The sequence below is a fragment of the Leptinotarsa decemlineata genome, unplaced genomic scaffold (genome assembly GCF_025532065.1).
Source record: "Leptinotarsa decemlineata unplaced genomic scaffold, Ldec_3_MD MMD2_tig00000218_RagTag_RagTag, whole genome shotgun sequence".
In the NCBI taxonomy this organism is placed as follows: domain Eukaryota; kingdom Metazoa; phylum Arthropoda; class Insecta; order Coleoptera; family Chrysomelidae; genus Leptinotarsa; species Leptinotarsa decemlineata.
The window spans coordinates 3110719-3132634 of record NW_027412545.1 but is presented as its reverse complement, the minus strand read 5'-3'; the positions used below and the strand labels follow the sequence as shown (position 1 = coordinate 3132634).

Sequence of the window (21916 nt, the reverse complement as noted above, 5' to 3'; positions counted from 1 at the left end):
ACTTACTATATAATAAGATCCATTTCGATTTTCACTATAAAAGGTTTACAAAACCGCGACATATGTTTCACTATGCAACAGTTTTCTCAGGCAATATTTTTAAATGTTGCTTTCTCAGGCAATTTTTTGAAATATTCCTTGAGAAAGCTATTGTATAGCGAAACATGTGTCGTGGTTTTGTAAACCTTTTAGAGTGAAAATCAAAGTAAATCTTATTACTAAGTTCAAATGTGAATAATACTGATTCATTATTCTGAATTGAAAGAAAAAAACCTGAGGACTTAATGATTCTTGGATTTTTTGCATCATTTCTTTCGGATTTTCCACATGAAAAATACATAAAACAGTGGGGAGTTACTTTTCCATTTCTAATTTCACATCTAACAGATGAAAAGACGAGCAGACAGAAAACAAACAATCAATAGACATTGAACAGAAGTCATTTTTGTGGAGGAAAATCAGGTTTTTTATCACCCATTTTTTGTGTATTTTCACCTTCCACAATCTAGAAGATATGAAAATCCTAATGAAGAACTTTATACAAGTGTAGAAAGGGCAAACTTTTCAGTTTATCCCGATAAGTTACTGCGTAAAATCAAAGTATTTTTCACAGAGAAAAATGTTCTACTTATCAGTAACTTGTGGTATTCAACAATTTTGCCTATCAAAAAAATAGCAAAGAAATAATACAATACTTATCTTAACGTTTCGGAGGTCAAAATCTGCCCCCGTCTTCATAAATGGACAAAAAATTCAATTACATATGAAACTCAACTTCTTCGACAGATATCAAAGAAGTTTTTTTTTGACATGGCTAGATATTTTTAATTTTCATTTTTCGAATTATTACTTCAACTGAAATATTACTGTTCCACTACTATGTTTTAGTTGAGAACGGAAACCAAGTAGGTATCTGCCATAAAACATTTCATGTATAACTTTGAAAATGTCCTTATAAGACAAAACTGCAGTAACGTTAGTTTCAAATGAAGGTGGTAAAAAACATAGAAAGTTTCATTTCTCATTTTTCATGATAATTTCCTACCACATAGTAACAGCTACATCCATCAATTTATAATTCATTGTCTAATATTTTGTTGAAATATTCATTTGAAAATTCCATAATCCAATAATAAACAGTCATTTTTTCCCTTATGATATTTACTTGACATTTACTTCTTTCAACTAACGATAAAGAATATCCCAACTTTTCCAGATTGATTGGTTAATATTTGTATGTAATTGAGACCCTGATAGTATAAGGTTAAGGTGCCTTTCACTATATTTGAGAGGACTACGGAATGGAACAGATCTAGTTTTATTATTTGAATATCATAATTAATGTCCTTAATTATTACCAGAGTAACCGTAATCAGAAACATTCAAATATTGGTTGTAACATATGTATACTATAATATTTTTAAGCGAAATAATCCAATCTGAACGGTATTTTTTCTAAGATCCGAAACTATAAAAAAATATACTCAGAATCGACGAATCAATCAACAAATTTATATTTTTACACTTCGACAGAGATAACTTTACCCCAAGTACTTAGAGTACTGTGTATGCGTATGTATTTCCAGAGGTTTATATTGAAAGCTCATTATTACAATTGTTTGTAGAAATAAATCTGACCTGCTTTACAATGCGGAATGTTCCTCCTGACGAAAATCAAGTAGTTTCCATAAAAGAGTTCTGAAACAACGCATTTTAAACTTATCATTTCAACCTTTTTCTTTAAAAAATTATTTAAATACTCAAAAAAGAGGAATGAAATAATGCATTCAACATTTAAAGGGATTCGTTTCTATTTCACCATTTGGCAACATCGGTTATAGCTAATAAAGGACAATGAATCTGTTACCTGTATGAGACAAACAAAGATGACATATTTCAGAGGCGTGCTGTTCTGTTCACTTATGTTCCGAGTTCCGAGACATTCTATGACATATGACATTTTGTGCACCTAACCATCTTCCTCTATATCAATAAATAACAAAACAACTGTTGTTTATGTGACTTGTGGAGGTGGTATTGAACTATAATTTATATTTTGCCTTAATTGTTGATTTATAAAGATAATTTTCCTTTTTTAAAGTAGAATATCTTGGTACATATAAATTATTTCAACTTGATATAGGCGCTGTTGCCAATATGTGAATTAAAAACAAATCCCTTCAAAATTGAAACCCAACATTTGAAACATCAATTTGAATACTTTTCGAAGTGAATTTGAAAAACTCATGAATTATACTCAACTTTATTTTGTTCAAATTTACATTTGCTGTAATAACCCAAATTGAGGAACATTCCCCATTGTATTTGAAATACTATCGATCCAATTCATTGGTGACACCAAAGGCCAACCATCTATCTAACACAAATTTCACATGATTAACTGAAAACTGCTTCCACTTTATACTTTCACTGCAAAAATTCTGAAATAAGTGTTTCTGTTACTCTGAAAACTCAACAATAACACCCTATAATACTTATGATTTTTGTTATGGTGTGAATTACTATATAGTTGCGTAAATTTCGTACAGCTTATGTATCCGTTTCTATATTTCGTTTGCTTTGCTAAATAATAAATATATACTTGATCGATTTTATTTAATTTCTGTAACCAATCCTGTATGTAAATGACCATCGAATTATTTCAAGAGTGAACATAGTTTTATTTATATATCCTTCTAAACGAGTTTCTTCAAGGAGATGATGGAAGACATTGCAATACAGAAAAAAGCAATTATCTCTTTTAAGTTTTATTACCAATTCCTTGGGTATCATACGTATACTATTATAACAAACATGTTTTCAACTAAATGAATATAACAATTTGAGTAACAACTTGATGAGAGTGAATTTTTTTTATCAATCATATATGATTGAATTTTGTTTTTCAGTTGATATGTTTAGGAAGAAACCGCTCAGACACCTCGACGGGGAAACAGGGGTCAAGCGATACTTTGTCATTGATTTCACTTTTCAACGTTTCCTATATTTGATATCGATAAAAAAATTAATGACAATTGAACATGAACCAAGTTAGTATTCATTAACTTCCGAGCCAAATGGGATTCTTTGTCTAAAAAAGAATTACTCTATCAGATGAACGACATTATTTTCTTTGTTAACTAGTTTACTGATCCAATATTTTTTCTGAAGAAAGGTTCGTTGGGTAACAGGATCAGTTTGTCATCAAAAACAATTGTTTTCTTGCCGACGTTTCAAACTCCGTTAAATTCTTTTTCAGGGCTCTGTAACAATGAATTTTAATCAACATATCTGCCACAAAACTTATACGATTATTATCATTTCAATTTTAATAGAAATAATGAATTCCTAATTGAATTACTCACCAAAAAGTAGTTTCTTTGTGATCAGACATATAAGATATATAAGACATATAAAAAACATTGCAACAACCAAATTTTCAAAACAACATCAACACAAAACGACATGAAACAAAAGAATAGCTTTATCTGTGACTAGTTGTTGCCTACAGTTTCGTCCGCATAGAATTTGATTCGGCACATTAAGTTTTGTGACAGACCATTTCCAACAGTCACAATATTTTTTTATTAACCCAAAACTCAAGATTTCCAACTTCAAAACTGACGGAATTCCCTTTCTTTATGCTTATTTACGCTATACAAAGAACCTACCAGCTTATTTCAAAATTCTAGGTTCAGAAGCTTCGGCTGTACGTTTATATAAGAGCGGGCAACAGCTAGTAAGTAATTTATAGTTTTACTTTAAAAATACGGTAACGAAAATAATTTGCCAACTGCACTGAAGTAATGAATAGCTTCGAGAATCGAATTATGTTACCTATAAAGAAATTCACCCAACTAACACAACCGTCAACGACTTCTGCCCTTACGCGTCTGTCCGCGTTCGGATCACGTTCTGTCCTTACGCGTCTGACCGCGTTCTACAGTAAACGCGACGCGTAATGGCTCACTGTGTGTCAAGTTAATCTTATCGTGATAACTTTTAAACGATTCGTCCAAATCACTTAGTATAAAAAACAAAGTTTATCTATATCAAATACATCAAATGACAATTGTATCAATATTTACAAGAATTTAACAGATATTCTAAAATGTGCATTGTAAAAAAAGTATCCAATTTAATTATATTTATGGTTCAGTATTTTGCATATAATGGCTACCACATAAGAGGTAGATATATGCCATCGCGGACTTTTATTTAAAACTATTTAAAATAAACGATCTAAAGGTACATTATCTGTATTTAATTTCAACGGTATAGGCAGTGCACGCTAAGATAGCTCTAGTGGAGCAAAAAATTTTTCGAGTTATTTAATACTTATCGCATATTATGACCAAAATTTCAGAAAACCTATGTTAACTGTAGCCTTTATGTTATTCTGATGTAAAAGCTGTATTTATATAAAGTTCCATCTGAATCCGTTCAGTCGTTTAGGCGTGAAAGAGCCACAACTATAATACATCCACAAGCTTTCACATTTATATTAGTATAGATTCAGATAAGGTAATGTCAGTTTTTCAACAATGACAGATATAAAAAAAATGGAGAAAAGGGGAAATCATTTAGGTATTTCACTTATCAAATTGAAATATGCAGTATTAAGGCAATCGACATCCCTTCTGTGTTAGCACTAGAAAGCATTTTTTTTTTCGAAATAAAAACTAAAACACCTCAAGACATATAATTGAATATTGTGTATAAATTGAACTGTGGAAGCTGTCACAAATACTATGTTGGACGAACCGGACGGTATCTTGAAACACGAGTTTCAAAGACTCTAAGAAACTAAATATTAAAAATCCCACAGCCACCGTTGAACATGAAAAAAAATATGGACACATTTTTAATTATGCTCATCCAACTATTCTAGATGTTTGATTATTAATAACAGAAGGGCGTAATGCAACGTATTCATTAAAATGGTCAAGGTTTTTTCCAACAATGCAAAAAGAACGACCTATTTTAGTTTCTGTATGTCTAATTTGAACAATCAATGATTCATCCAATAATTTAATGTCTTCTATTAATAAATGGCACAGCTCTTCACGCCGGCAGGCTCTCTATATTCCAAAAATAGTATCAACTTTTATCATCAAATATTTTCTTTCTGTGACGGGAAAAGAGTTTGATATCTCTGATGGTAACAAAATGTCACTTTTTATGAAATCAATTTCAGAATATTTTCTTATACAAAAGTTACATTTCCTTTATATCAAAAGTACAATTAATACAGTCGAATTTTCTTGTGTTGGAATTATATTTTTTCCTACCATGGACATAACTGCCGTTAATGTACCTGGTCGCAAATCGGGTGTGGGTATTATTTCAGCACTACCAAACGTTATTAACACTTTATTAGCTACTTCTGTCCTGTGTGCTACCGATACATCAACATACCCTTCAGCGACTGTTGATGACTTCCAACTGCCATGTTTCTTTAGTCTCATCAAGTCTCCCCAAGATTCAACTGAAAGTGTAGTAGAGGATCTTCGAAAGGAATGACCTGTATATGAAATGGCATTTTCAAGTTGAAGAAAATTAGCCACTGCTTTAGGTACCTTATAAAACTGATTGCTACCCACAACCTGATTGATACATTTTCCATTGCGATATGCATAAAACAGGCGGCGATCCTTTGCTGCTGCTGCTGCTGGACGAAGGGCTATGCACATTCGGAAAAATTCAATATATTCTTCACTAACTACAAATCTCCTGTTTACATCATTATTTGTTTGCTTGAGTTTCACAATTAATAACGTTCCCGAATCTTCAATATCATCTAATGTTACCTGGCTGATTTCACAAATTCGACAAGCTCCTGCAATCCCAAATACAACAACAACCTTGGCTATTAAATAAACTTCATCTGGAGCATTATTTAAAAGTCACTAATATGTGTACTTGTACATATCGCAGCTTTCTTGGGAGTGTAACCTTTCCCACTTTGTTTCAGAAATGTAATTAGTTTGAAATATTTTGAAATGTCTACATTATTATTGGATTGTAACATCCTTTTAATCATTGAATAATTCGACCACACTGTTGGTTGACGGCTTTTGTTGTTGTACCTGTTCCGAAAAATAAGCCAATAACACCGTCTCCGAGAAAGAACTGCATGTCTTTTTCATCTTCCATTCCATGAATCTTGAATACGCGGTTTCATAAATTTTCTGCGATCAAGCTGGCAATCATTTTTGTGGCGCTACTTTCGTTGCTTCTACTAACTCCGGTGGAGTCAGAGTAAACTCGGAATTAGAAATTTTTCAAAATAACTACTGACCACTAAGTTCGCAATTTTTAAATAAAATGTTGTTTTTCCCGTCACATAACACGGGAAAAATATTAGATTTTGGCTCTCGGTTTCTTTTTTTTTAGGGCCTATAACTTTCTTCTTTCCACTTCAAGAATACTTGCAATATTTGCTTGTACTAGCACCATTTTCAACAAGCGCACTCGACTTTATCATTGAAAACTTGCTCCACAAAGTGGACGAGTTCCATATTTTTGATTTTCCTTCTAGATAGGCTAAGAAGACGGTTTCGATGAAATTTTCTTCGATGTTTTTAAGTCTACATCAGCTAAGAAAATTAGAATATGCCATGTCGTACTGCTGAGCCGATTTTTTTTGGTAACAATTCAATTGAAGCTCTTTTTGCAGCCTCTTCAATATCGTCAGAAACACACAATTCCTCACTATTGTTCTTCATTATGCAAGACATTGAACACTATCAAAAATTACAAATGTGACTTCAAATAAAACGCGTGAGCTGCAAACAATACGACAAAGTAGATAAGTATAACCATAGAAAAGCTAACTTTGATAGAATGATCGAAATTATCAGTAATATAGATCGGGGTAAAGTATTAGCGGAAAGCGATGTGAATATAGCTTTAGAGGTGTTCTACAATATTTGGAATACCATCATAGCGGAATGCGTCCCAAAATATTTAGCAAAAAAAAACAAATGAAAAATATCCAATTTGGTTTTCAAAAGAAATCAAGGTCTTGTTGCGTGAAAAAAATAGGTATAGAAAACTCAAATCTATTTCAGATTATTATAATAATAGGTTCAAAGAATTGAGAAAAATATTGAAATTTATGATTTGACATGAAGAGTACTACAAAAATATTGAGCAAGGCATAAAAACTGATGTTAATGAATTTTGGAATTATGTAAATAGTAAAAAAAAAACAGAACAAATTTAGGTAGTTACGTATATAATGATGAGGTCGTACCAGAGAAAAAAACAGCAGATGTATTTGCAAACTTTTTTCACTCCGTTTTTTGTACTGATAGTGCTACATATAATTATGAAACTTTGAATAATGTTAGGATTTGTAACGAATATTTTACAGTACATTCGATAACTAATAGCGATTTTGATGAGGCATTAAAAATATTAAAACCCAAGAAGGCAACGGGTATATATATTGAAAGGATGTGGTGATTGGTTGAGAACCCCTCTCCTACACATATTCAATTTAATCATCAAATCAAATATTTATCCTGGTGTATGGAAAACTTCAATTACGACGCCTATATACAAATCTGGAAACAAAATGGACATTAAAAATTACAGAGGTATATCAATCATGTCTTCACCAGCAAAATTATTCGAACATATCATTTTTAAGAAACTCAGTGTATACATCAACAAATATATAGTACCTCAACAACATGGATTTATGATAAAAAAGTCTATCAATACAAATTTATTTGAATTCAGTAATAAAGCCTTCGAAGTTTTAGATAATAAAACTCAATTAGACGTTGCTTTCACTGATTTTCGTAAAGCTTTTGAACAGGTTCATCATGATATTCTGATAGAAAAGCTTAGTAAATATGGAATTTCAAGAAACTTTCTAGAACTAACGAAAAATTATCTTCAAAATCTGTTTTTCATTGTCAAACATAATGGAAAAATTTCGGATAAATTTTCAGCTAGGTCAGGTATACCACAAGGATAAAATCTAGGTCCACTTTTATTCATAATTTTCATCAATGATTTACCATCAACCCTGAAATATTTGGACTGTCTTCTTTTTGCTGATGATTTGAAACTCTTTAAATCAGTGCAAACAGTCCGAGACTGTACATATCTGCAAAGGGATATAAATAACATCTTAGATTGGAGTTTGAAGAAAAAATTATACTTCAATCTCAATAAATATTCAGTCATCTCAATAACTCGCATAAAGGAGCCAATCATATTTAGTTATGAGATTGATGGTGTGGTTCTTGAAAGAAAAACTGATACTAAAGATCTTGTTTTGAGGTATAATACACAATTCTCATTTGCTGATCATATACGAGATATTATGAAATCTGGTAGTCGAATTTTGGGTTTTGTAATCAGAGAAACTTCTTCATTCTCTAATATAGACATTATTAAATTACTTTATTTTTCGTTAGTAGGACCGAAATTGGAGTTTGCTTCTATTATTTGGTTTGCGGAGTACCAAACCTATGTGAAAGAACTAGAGAAACTTCAGAACAAATTCTTGAGGTATCTATTTTTCAAGCGACATCACAGGTGGCCAAACTATAACTCAACAAGGTCTTTGGACCTACGACATGAATTTGAAATATTATCTTTAGAACAGCGACGCCAATTATCAGCAATGATATTCATGCATAAACTCTTGAATAACAACATTGATTCTTCAGAAATTCTCAGTATGTTACCATTTCACGTACCTCCTCGTCGCACCCGATTTTCGCTCATGTTTAATATTCCAAACGTAAGTACCGCAACGAAAGCACCACTAATATCCTTACTAAAGTTAGTCAATAGTTTGAATATATCAATAGATCTTGATTGGACACTTTCCCAATCAGCATTCCGCCAAAAAATTTTGGAAAATATGTTAAATTCACCTATTTAAGCAGTATTTCCCTCTACAATTCTGGTACATATTTTATTATTTCATTAGTTTCATATATTCATATGTATTTCAAGGATTATATGAACTTTAATTTTTTTATTCATGTAATTAGGCTGTAATAGCTTGTGTGGATAATAAATGAATAAATAAATAAATGAATACTGTTTGTTGGTAACCAGGCGATTCGGCGTCACCTGACACGGCCACTTCACAGCAAATGTGATAACATGAAAATAGTTAACTGACAAGAGATGTCAAAATGTATTTTTATAGAAATATTATTATGAAACCAGGACAGTTTAACAAAAAACTTTCTATGATATTTGTGTTAAAAGTAAGTTTTATTTTCTTCATAAAAATCTATTCTGAGAATTTGATGCCAATTATTATATTATTGTACTCACTATAGTGTAAAGTATTCATGGATAACTAGTCTTTGAAACACTTGCTTCATATCGCGTGTTTCGAAAACCGTAATATCTACTTATATTTAATTTCGAGATCTGTGGAAATTTCAAATATATTATTTTCTTTTCAAGAACTATGCTCACCTTTATACTCTACACCAACGACTACATTGAAATGTAAGGATGTAACTGGAAATGCAATCGGTTGTAATGAAGCCACAGAGGGCACGTATTTAACCTACCAATGTATTCCCTATTACGAAGCTTTGGGGCGCAAACACAGCCTCTATTGCAGTGGAGGTACGTGGGACTTTCCAAAACCAGTATGCCAACCAGGTGAGTAATCATTATTTCCAGACCTCCAGACTCTCTGTAATAATCAGTTATAATAGGTGATCAAAATTATGAATAATGAACTGTTAAACACATGACATTCCGTTAGAACCATCTCTATGATGGCGAAATTTATAATTACCTAGGAACTTCATCAGTGCATTATTGATCTACATTCTTCATTTTATCCATGTGATTTTGTTTCAAATTGGTTGGATTCTTATTTCAAAGAACATTTTTGATAATTGCATAAGGACACCGAAAACTATAAAGTAATTATTCAAATCACGTTGTTTTCCACCTGTCCCTAACCAGCATTAATAATAGTTACCAATGGAGTTAGTAATTGGGAAACTGTACTGAAATATTTTTGAATTTTGAATTTTTGAATATTTATTCGTCAGAATTTCACACATCAGTGTTAATTTTTTTGGGTTATTTCACATTCAATTGTCCTTTGAGGACAGTTGAGACCAGCAATGCATGATGATCCACGTTCTTGAGGAACTGCTTGAATCTGATAATTATGATCAGATAATTCTGAAGACCGAGTATTGATTTGTCTGCCTTCCATGGATATTTTTCAAAAACAAACTGGAAAAAGACATATCTGAATTCAAAACTCATTTCTACGAACAAAAATTATTTTTCTATAAGGGGATAGGACATTTTTGTATACTCGCACCACCTTCATTTCAATGACATATCGTATAATTTTGTTTCCTTCAACTGTTCAAAAAAAAAGTTTTTCCGTTAATCAGCTGTCGCCCCCATACGAACGACAACTCTCAGAAGTTGAGAAACTTGTGCGAGCTAAGGACTAACGAGGTCTTACCTTTTAACGTGTGATTCCTAACTCTACAGAACAAATGTTGAAATGTTCCAAAGAAAGGAAGAACTATCATCTGAAGGAAGAAACAAATCATCTGAAGGAACAATTCGTTCAAGGAGGTCTCAACTCCCTACACTGTAGACTAATGGACTGACACCTATCAGAAAACAACTACTCCCTTGGCTAATACCACGGAGGGCGTTGGATTATATCTGACAGGTGTCAATGCAGGATTCTTCACTGAAGTTATTCCTGTATATGCTGTTGGGGATACAACTGTCGCAATAGATTTTCAATTATTGAAACACACTTGCAGACCGGTTTCGGTCAGTTTGGCCACTCGTCAGTGAAAGGTAGTATCTATCATCAACATAAAGTCGATGATTTCCAATAATTGAAAATCGAATTCCTTCTCAGAGTATCATTCCTCGAACTAGGCTGAGGCGGACGACAAACATCGTTTGTCATCGCCACATCTGCCTGTGAACGAGGTAACCAACAGCATATCCGAAATTTGCCCAATTCTTCGTATAAGGAATGAAAACTTTCCACATATAGTCAGTGGGCATACTTGAAGACTGGCTATAAATCAAATCATCTGGGGGAACAATTCGTTCAGACCAGTCTCAACTCCCTATACTGTACGTTAATGGACTGACACCTATCAGAAAACGACTACTCCCCTGGTCAATACCACGAAGGACGTTGGATTATATCCGACAGGTGTCAGTGCAGGATTTTTCACTGAAGTTATTCCTGCATATGCTCTTGGCGCTACAACCGCCGCAATATATTTTAAATTATTGGAACACACTTGCAGACCGGTTTCGGATTGTTTGGCCACTCGTCAGTGCAAGGTAGTGTCTATCATCAACATGAAGTCGATGATTTCCGATAATTGAAAAGAGATTTTCAATTATCCAATTATCCAATGCCCTTCGTGGTATTGGCCAAGGGAGTAGTTGTTTTCAGATTGGTGTCAGTCCATTAACCTACAGTGTAGGAAGTTGAGACTGGCCTGAACGAATTGTTCCTTCGGATGATTTGATTTATAGCCAGTATTAAAGTATGCCCACTGACTATATGTGAAAAGGAAGAAACAATTTAATTTCATAATCAACTTTTTACAAAGATTTGTAGATCATGCAAAGAAATAACTTTCAAACGCAACTTGAAAAAACCTCTCTCGAAACAACCACTTATATGAAAAAAATGAATTACAAGAAAGAAAAATACTTTAGAAACAAATTCTCATATATAAACATTGTGCCTGAAAGTTAACTTCTTGACATTAATTGATATTCCTTTCTTTCGTTGGAAGATTATTTTCCAACAACTAATCTCTCCTAAAATATACCCTTTCAATTTAAACAAGAAGTATCCAAAGAAATACTGTTTCGAAAGTAAATTTGAATCTCTTTTTCAGTTTGTGGCAGAAAAGTTAGTAACGATGTGACAACATTGGTATTCGGTGGTGAAGACACGAAAAAATACGAATATCCTTGGATAACTGCTGTTTACTTGAATCATGAAGGTAAAATGATAAATAATTGTGGAGGAACTCTATTGAATCCTAGGATAGTTCTAACTGGTGAGTGGATTGATCAACAATATCGACATTGAGTTCATACTTTCAGTGTCAGCTTTAGATCATAAGGCATCTTGAACATAAGATTTTTCCGTTTACAAGCTGCTCTCTTCAATTTTCTCTATTTTACCTTATTCTTATAAGCTTCCTACCAAATTCTTTTTCATTTTTCTCATGTATTTTCATTCTGTCGGTCGAAATTCTCTATTTTTTTAGTTCTGCTAGAAGGTTTATCATTTGTACTTTTCAACATTCAATAGATTTTTCAAATTTCCAACCATTTTCTCAAGTATAGCAATTATGGCAAATTTGTATTGAAATAATTTCAAGTCAGATGTAGAAACACTGAGGTGTTCACCTCGTTGAATGAAAAAGTTGAGCTCTGCTTCAAGAGAATGAGAATAATTAGATATGCTTGAAATTTTTGAGATACGAAACAAGTTTTTAGACGTCTTGGAATGTGTAGAAATCGAAAAATGTAGAATGAGGTCTATGACAAACGATAAGTCTCATACCAAACAGCCCGACGATTTTTCTTTTACGTGGTAATTACAAGTAGCAAGTGTGCAAATATTAGGTCGCATAAAAATGGTCATTATTATGGCTATTAGCAACACAGAACACCAACACAAAAATTATCACTGAAAATTCATCTGATGACCGTCATCACCAAAAATAATGAATGTTTCAACTGAAGATGTTACATTGGTTGAAAAAACACACGCTCTAGCAATACTCTAGCTCTGGTGTGTCACTAAATTCGAAATATCGTCTCTGTTCTCCTATCTTCACTTTTTCTTTTTTATATGTATGTGTTAGCATAAGCAATCATTTATTTTTTGTTCAGAAATTTCGCCTTATATACTGTGCTCTTTGAGATTTCACTATCAATTTTCAAATTCAAACCACTTGTATACATTTTTTCAGCTGCTCATTGTGTCACCAATTCTTATGGGGATACTGTATCAGCGGATACTGTGGAAGTAGGCGCAGGAAAATATTTCAACGAATATGGAGATACCAGAGATATACATGCCCAATATTCGAAGGTGAGACAATTATGTGTTACTTACTATTGTAGTGAAGTCGTCATCAGATCTATAAAGGTTTTCATATACCAACAGATGCTACACTCTTTCTTTTCCTTCTCTATTAGTTATTTGTCAAATAATTTTTCATTGAAAATGATTGAAAAAGTATTACAGAATTAAATCTTGCAAAATATAATAGAAAAAGAGACATTATAGATGAATACCGTACATACCAAATATTTGAGTTTGAGTATGCCTTCATTCAAACTAAGAAGTATAGTTTGATGATAGAATTGGGTCCTCTGATGGGAAATGAATCTTTCAAAAACAATTTTTCCACTCCGAACTAAAATAATGTGAATTGAAGGGGTTATATTTTTAGGAGTGATTAATTTTTGGGAAAGAAAGTTTTTGGCTTTCTACTATTCCTTCTTGATACAAAAATATGTGGGAATCTTCCAAAGAAAGGAAGGAAGTAATCAATTTGAAAATAAGTAACTCTAGACATGGATGTGTAGATCATGTGTCCCATAAAATAATGTGTTCTAACGTGCCGAGTTAACTTCAGTAGGAGATGACTTTTAGTCATCCCCAGATGACTAACTTGGATTCAGAGTACTGTATTTTTGTCCTGGTGTGGAAAACGTAAACAGAGGAAGTAACACAAAATCAAATTTAGGTACATTGTGGTTGAATTCAGTCACCTCTTCCATTCAAATAATGAAAGAAAGGAGAAAAAAAAGGAAAAAGGGAAAATCTAAAGATATTTTGAAAAACATTACATGTCCGAGGGATTCGAATGTGTGTAACTCATAGTTACAGGGAAGACTAACGACTCAACTTCCTTTACTTTATTCCAAACACTCAGAACTACAAATACAAGTCCCAAAGCACATGCGATATGCCTATTCATGGTATGCCGGTAGATCATCTTGCAATAGGCAGCATGTATCACTGGTTGCCTAAAGAGCAGTAGTAGAACAATTATAATTTCACACAATAGGTATTATACATATATTCATAATGTCAACTTAAAGAACATAACATAATGTACCTAGAGATGATAATAGGCCAACAATGATATTTCGAAAGGAACAAATTTTTATTTTGTTATTTCACTTTTATACACTATGATAACGGTATCCGCCTTTTTCGCCAATCCTTTGATAAATCAAACCCCACTGTTGTTTCTTCTCCAATCATAGGTCGAAAAACTTCAATCAAATGGACATAGATATTCCGCCAATATAAATGTTTCTGCTTCATGGATAAGCAAAGAGAGAATATGACTTTTATTCATCGAGTTTCATTCACTGTGAAGCAGGTTTCAGTAGAGATGGGGTTATCAACTCTCATAATATCCACATATGGGCCGAAGAAAATCCCCATTGGATATTGTGAACCAAACACCAATGGAAGTTCAACGTGAATGTTTGGGCTGGTATCATAGGAAAACATCTTATGGGACCATTCGTTCTACATGACCGATTAAATGGCGAACGTTATTTGGAGTTCCTTCAGAACGATTTGAATGGACTTTTGGAACATGTTCCATTGCAAACCCGAAGCTATATGTGGTTCATGCATGATGACGCTCCACCTCATTTCAGTTTGATTGTGCGAGACCATCTGAACCATACTTTCCACAATAGACGGATTGGTAGAGATGGGCCATATGCACGAACACCGTGGTCCCCGGATTTAAATCCACTGGATTTCTTTCTGTGATGGCATCTAAAAAGCCTTGTTTACGCTACATCTATTAACACAAGAGATGCCTTGTTGAATAGAATAAAATTACATATTGAAGTCATATGAAACGACCGTGGAATGCTATTTCAAGTACAAAGAGGATGTCTTCGCACACTACGGAAATGTATTGAGAGAGAAGGGGGTCATATCGAGTAGTTTCTGTAGCGGATGTTTCATTTCTGTTTGTTCTTGAGGCTTGCGATTGATATTTTCACCATGAGTTTTGTTAAGTTAACGTGTTTGCATTATAAAAATTCGTTATGAATATTTTACCTATCATTTCAATTTTCATTCAAAATTAATCTTCTCGAACAATGGTATACATCTCAGATTGGATGTCGTCGAACAAAAGTACATTTTTATCAAAAATCGTTGCTCCGATCGATTTTTCACACGAGTAATTTTATTCAGAAACTTTTCTAAGTAACCTGATTTTGTTGAAAAATATTGAAAAACATCTTTCATTTCAAAGTTCCTCACAAAGTGAGGAACGGACTACCTTCACAACAACTGTTTCTGCCATGAAAGCTCATCAAAGTAATTCATATGTTTAGTCAATCACCAAATTTTGGATGATTTTGAATATTCACTTGAAAAGTCATAAAAAAAACATTTTTTCATTTCGTAACTTTTGAGGGTCCGTAACTTATTACACCAGGAATTCAGGAACAAAAGTTATATGGCGTATTGGTGATATTCTGACCCCATTTATACATTTCCGAGAGGAAAAGATTATGTCCAGTGACACCCTGTATATAATAATGACCCTAGAAGAAGGCCATGTGGTATGTGGTACTCTACTTCCAAATATTTTGGGATTATTGAACTTTCAACATTAGTTTTTTATCAGACAAGTACCGTTCTATTGATTCATGAGTCAGTCAGTCATTGCTGAGACTTCGAAATACAACCTTCGGTCCTCGCAGTCAACGCACATACCAGTGATGATTACTGCCGCAGTAACAGACGAAACGTTTGATACTTCAGGTTCCATTGGACCACGGCCTACCAACTCGGTCTCTCCAATCGTGACTCTGGCCGTGAAAGCATATGCTGTTACATAATTCATAACTTATTCCTCTGAATTCTGATTTTCCTTATTTCCTCATCAATATATTGTGCTTTAGTAATGTCGTAAAATATAAATAAAATAGTTGGAAATTGTTTATCAAACCTATTATTTGGAAGGGGACAAATAGTATCGTGTATGTAAACACCCTTTTTGATACCAAACTGAATTTCAGACAAAGTCTCTATAGTATACTCTATTTTTTCAGGCAGCACGTATAATAGTACACGAAGAATACAAAGGAGATACCCGTCGATTCCAGTTTGACATTGCACTTATTGTAACCAAAAGGTTGTTTACTTTGGGCCCCGTGGTGCAACCTGCATGTTACAGCAACATTGATACCATATATCCTCATGTTGGAAGCGTAGGAGAGGTTAGTAATAGTGATAATTAGTTTAATGGAACGTTTTCAAAGCTATATTGGATGATGAAAATAAATAAAGATGATTCTGTATAATTTGAGCGAATTCAGGATGTATTCAACAATAAACAATTAAAGTTTCACATATCATAATTTATGCAACATTTAGGTCTTCTGAAAGAAATAGTCTAATATTGGAGTAATCAATATAGATATGCCATGTCATGTCAATGATGAAATCTTCAGAAAAACATGTCACGCTCAACGTTATTATCCGGACAAATTTGAAATTCATTCTAGAAAAGAAATGGTGATAGATCGATTATTCATATACCTAATAAATATCTGTTTTAAATATCTATTAACAAACTCAATGTTCTCTGCTCATATTAATTACTTGCGTTTTCTTGTTCAATATTTCATTATTTTGTTACTTAAGTTAGTTTAGTTAATTCAGTTAATCCCTTTTCATAAACATCCAACGTTTTTTGGGATAATGAAAATAATTTATAAAAGAAGATTTGTAGTTGAAGTACTATAACCCATACTATAGACCGTGCAATTCCCAAGATTCACTGTTCAATGACATCAGTTTCCTCTACTCTATTTTTAATCTAATGCCCAATTCATACAAAACTGAATTTTTTTCAACAAACTCAGTATATCTTCAGAATTCCAAATTCTAATTATTTCTAAGAATTTCAAGTCTGTATTTTTAAAAAACGAGAGCAATGTTGAGTTTAGTTGAAAAACAGTTCCAGCTGACCCTCACTTCGCCCATTCATCATAATAGACTGGGTCACAATATATTTTTTTGGAACTTCTGTCAAAGGGCACCGAAAATTATGATCCAGGGCTCATTCGATTCGGAATGACCTCTAGCAATTTTTTTTTAAATTTCAAAAGGAGGAAATTTCCAGAAAAAAATTCCACATCCCGGAACTCTATCACCAATATTTATAATTTTAATTCAGAGGTGAAAATACCAGTACCAGTATAACAGTATAACATACTGAGATAATAATATACATATCTGTAGAGAAATCGAAAACTGTTGATTTACTGATTACTATGAATTTCATTTTCAAGGTTGTCCATAACAATTTCCACTAGCAAAGACTCGACGGGTTTCCCATTATTAGTCCTTCGCTGCATGGAGGAAACTTTTCAATAAATTGAAAATAATTTCGAGACAGAAAATAGGTCAAAATTCCCCTTTTTGCTGCAAGATTAACATGGTTTTCGTCTAAGAAAAACTCAACCAGCTCAATTGTTTCAATTAGCGGAATACTTGAGTATTCCAGGATGAGTTATTTATAATAATAGTAACAATAATATCGCCGTTATTATTTCATAACCAGAACAAAAAACACAGCATAATTTATATATTCAACTCACAATTGAAATAAAGGGTGAAGTTCATCGTCCGTAATGAAATACATCACGGAAAATGTTCTTTCACTCAACCCTGAATAGGGAACAAATAAAAAGAAACACAAAAGAAAAATAAAACTGATTGTTATATATAATGATAGAATATAAATACGAATAAACACCTTACATATAAATAGTTTACTTCACCTATTCCTTACACAAGATATCAATAATTTGATTTAATTTCAGTCTAACAAATAGTCTTTATATTTAGTTTTGAACTTTGTGAAATTTAATTTTTTGAGTGGGTTAGGGACAGAATTATACTTTCAACTAATTTGGTATCTGAAAGACTGCCTTAACACTTCTGTTTTGAATTTTGGCATTGCAATCATATTTTTTTATCGAATATTCAGGTTATGGATGTCCGTACGATATGTGATGTTCCTATGAAGATATGAAGTTTTTTTAATCCGGTCAATCTAGACGTGTAATTGTTTAAAACATGGTTAAAAATAAGATTTTAAAATTCGGAATGATTGCGATGCCTGGAAAAAAAATTTATTTGAGGTCAAAGTCAAAAATCTCGAAAAAAATTGTTTTTTCGCGATTTTCAGGAAAACGGTGAGTTTTATCATAAAATAATCTCAGATAAAAATTGTAAATCATAAAATTCTCTACAAAAAATGTATCAATACTTTTTTAGAGTCACCGTTTCTGAGATACGACAAGTCAAAAAGTTGTAAAAGTTGTAATCATCATTATATGCACACGTTTCCACGCCACCTATGAGATAGTGTACTTAGCGCGTTTTTTTAACGTGGTTTCCCCAGTAGGCCTATTCCACATGTCTGTTGTGATTCTGTCAAATTGAAAACTTGCATAATAAAATATATTAGGACGGGTTGGAAATTATAAAAGCGATTGAATTAAAAAAAAATGTAAAAATTTATTCATTTGAGTCATAACCTTCAAATATTTCTTCTTGTCGTTCTTCTTCCTCTCCTTGATGTTCATCCTGGGTGTAGGTAAACTGCGACAAGAGTGATGTATAGCATGTTTCCTCGTTGGTATCAAATGAATCCTCCACTTTTGGTGATTCAGCATTAGAACATGACTGACCTTGACAATGTGTACATGCCAGAGATACATTTGTATAGCATAGATTTGTAAAACAAAAAGCTGAATCACTTACACGTGATCTTGTACGAGGAGGATCTACTGTTGATGTACTGGCTTCTTGTTCGTCGCGTTGTCTTTTAGCTGCAGCAATAGAACACTTCCGAGTATAATTTCTACGACAATCTTCATGTATTGTCACAGATTTCTGACTTTTCAGATATTCTGAAAAGTCATCTGCTCTTTCGATACTTGTATTGATTAATGTCTTCATACCACGTTCAACAGTAACAATTTTACCTTCAGTTGAAAGTTATTCGCAAATAAATCATTATTCGAACATTTTTATTATAAAACTAAAAACAGCACGAAATAGGTTGGGTTCAACACGTGTTTTTACTACAGCGTGGCGCTCAAGACTAACGGTATTTTATTTATTGGACATTCTGACACAAAGCAGGTATACGACCCTAGCCACGCACACAATTGAACAAGGAGACAGATGTTGGCTCAAGGTTACACTAGAGTACAAATTAAGGGACTGGATTTCATTCTACCTGATATTTTCATATTTATACTTATGTATACCAATAGAAAAATATCTTTACTTAGATTACAACTTCAGAGATGTATATACGTGGCATACTTATATGCATATAATGACGATTACAACTTTTACAGCTTTTGACTCGTCGTATCTGAGAAACGGTGGCTCTAAAAAAAGTATTGATACATTTTTTGTGGAGAATTTTATGGTCTACAATTTTTTCTGGAGTTATTTTATGATGAAACCCACCGTTTTCCTGAAAATCGCGAAAAACCAATCTTTTTCGAGATTTTCGACTTTAGACCTCGGATAATTTTTTTACAGGAATCGCAATCATTCGGGATTTTGAAATCTCATTTTTAACTATGTTTTGAACAATTACATGCATTTGCAGCTTGTTGTAAATGTATGTACCTTCACTCTTATTTTTAGTCTAATTTGACCGGACTATTTTTGTTACAATTATTGTATGGAAAAAACCGACAGCGTGGAGTAACCTTCTTTTCTCCATGTTCAGCCATCCAATTTCTTGAAGCTTATATAAGATCCTTGTCACCGACCAATAGCAAAAATTAACCTAAGGCACGATTTTTGAACTTTTTTAATCTTATTTTTGTATCGATTGGTTAAACACGGACTTAAAGAACATCCGCATAATTGAAAACTGAAAGCACCAAAGATTGACATAAGGACTTTTTCACATAATAAGGCAGAATATGTCGGTTACCATAAATGATTTTCAGTGCAGAATAGGCACATTGTAAGAGTGCCTATTCTCAAATCTCAGATCTACATCCATCAAAACACCAAGATTTTTTGCTTCACTAACAATATCAAGTGGCTCATTTCGAATGCAGATATTCATAGAGTTATTCACTATAGAACGGTGAAATCTTGGACCAAAGATGCTACCCCCCACATCCCTTCTTCAATTAATTGCATATAATTTCGCAAATTTTTACGGTTAGAGCCTTTATAAAACATACCACAAGTCTAATTAGAAATTTGGTACCATGAAATTTAATGAGGGAATCCAGGTGGATTGTGGATTCATGATCATGGCCCTGCGTTAATCACTATCATTCATAACTAGCTCCAGTGACAGCTCGTGCATTGGAGAACAGGGGAGGCTCAAGTCATATAGACTATATACCTACACATAGAAAAGCCCGCCTGAGGCGCGGCTTTGCTCAATAAAGTTAGGGCAAGGGCATGACAATGCGTAAAAAGTGCATGAGGAGCTATGGACTTCATTTTAGTTTGTAAACCATTTAAATGGCCGGCCATGACCGCAGCCCCATCATAGGTTTGCGCAATTAACTGTTGCCTAAAATTATAGGTGTCACACGTGCGAAATAAAAAATTAACCAAATCGTCAGATGTGCGCCCAGATGAAACATCATGAAAACCCATAAAACGTTCAACCACATTACCATCTTTGACATATCTTAAAACGATTGAAAGTTATGATGTACAGGTAATATCGGTAGTTTCATCAATTTCCCATGTAAAAAAAGAAACACTTTCAATCACCTTGCTTATATTTTCCTCAATAATGTATGCCACACTGTCTATAATAAGCTCATTTTGTGGTTTTTGAGGTGCCCGAAAAAACGTTACCGTTTAAAAAAGTGCCAAATTGTGAATCGTATTTGCCCCATAATATGAGGTAAATTTTGTAAATCGGAGTATCCTATTTTAGACCACGTTTGGTATTCGGTTTGTATGGAAAATTATACACAGGGCCAACAAAAAAGTTTTTCTCATTTAATGGAGCCGGTTAACCAACCGCATTTATCGTACCAACTAATATTAAATCTACGACTTTGTCAATTATCTGACGATTTAATTGAAATCAAATTTGGTTGAAGCCTTCCCAGAGTTTTAATAATGTAAAATTTATTATCATAAGATAAAGACTTGAAATTATTTGTCAGTAACCAATCGACTATATCGTCAGATTTTTTAATTTCGTCCAACTTATCCATAATAAATAAATAAAAAACTAACCGAAAAGTGAAAACCTGAAAACACTTTGAAATTGAAAGAAAACACTTCAGAAACACATCAAAAATATTACCAAAAAGCACTGCTATAATATAATACTGCCTGTTTTATACACAAATAAGAAATATTACCAAGAAACGCTGAAAGGATTTACCGGAATGTATTTTAGTCCCGGTCCCTCACGGTATCCCGTCCGAATAATTAAATAAAAAACAAACGCATTAGTACACTAATGAAGAGCAACTGGAGGCGAGCCTCCTCTGACGCTATAATTTCTGCAACTGAAATTATAAATCGAGACGTATGACGCTGGTTGGATCGGTCTTGTGGAGCCTGTGTTTTTTAAAGCGGTCGGAGACTTGGTTCCCTTGCAACGTATGCAACGCATTTATTATTTCGGGTTGATAGTTTATTCGTTATTCGTTCATGGGCGGTGCGTTTGACTTTTGTTGATGCAGAATACAGTGTGGTACGTACTACATAGTGAGTGATAGTGTTTTTTCGGGCATATTATGTATTTATATTAAAAATTATTGGTAAAGTAATGATACCCAAGCATTTTTAGAAAAAAATAATCATAATTAT

The 21916-nt window shown here is 33.1% G+C and overlaps 1 protein-coding gene across 1 annotated transcript in view; it reads left to right on the top strand.

The window, feature by feature from the left end:
- The window catches only part of LOC111510099 (uncharacterized), a 43784-nt gene that overhangs the window by 8432 nt on the left and 13436 nt on the right, over positions 1 to 21916 (top strand). The window contains exons 6-9 of the mRNA XM_074173267.1: positions 9448 to 9651; positions 11907 to 12071; positions 12996 to 13117; positions 16129 to 16296. Of these exons, the coding sequence (XP_074029368.1) occupies positions 9448 to 9651; positions 11907 to 12071; positions 12996 to 13117; positions 16129 to 16296 (659 nt within the window). The remainder of the gene's footprint in view (positions 1 to 9447; positions 9652 to 11906; positions 12072 to 12995; positions 13118 to 16128; positions 16297 to 21916) is intronic.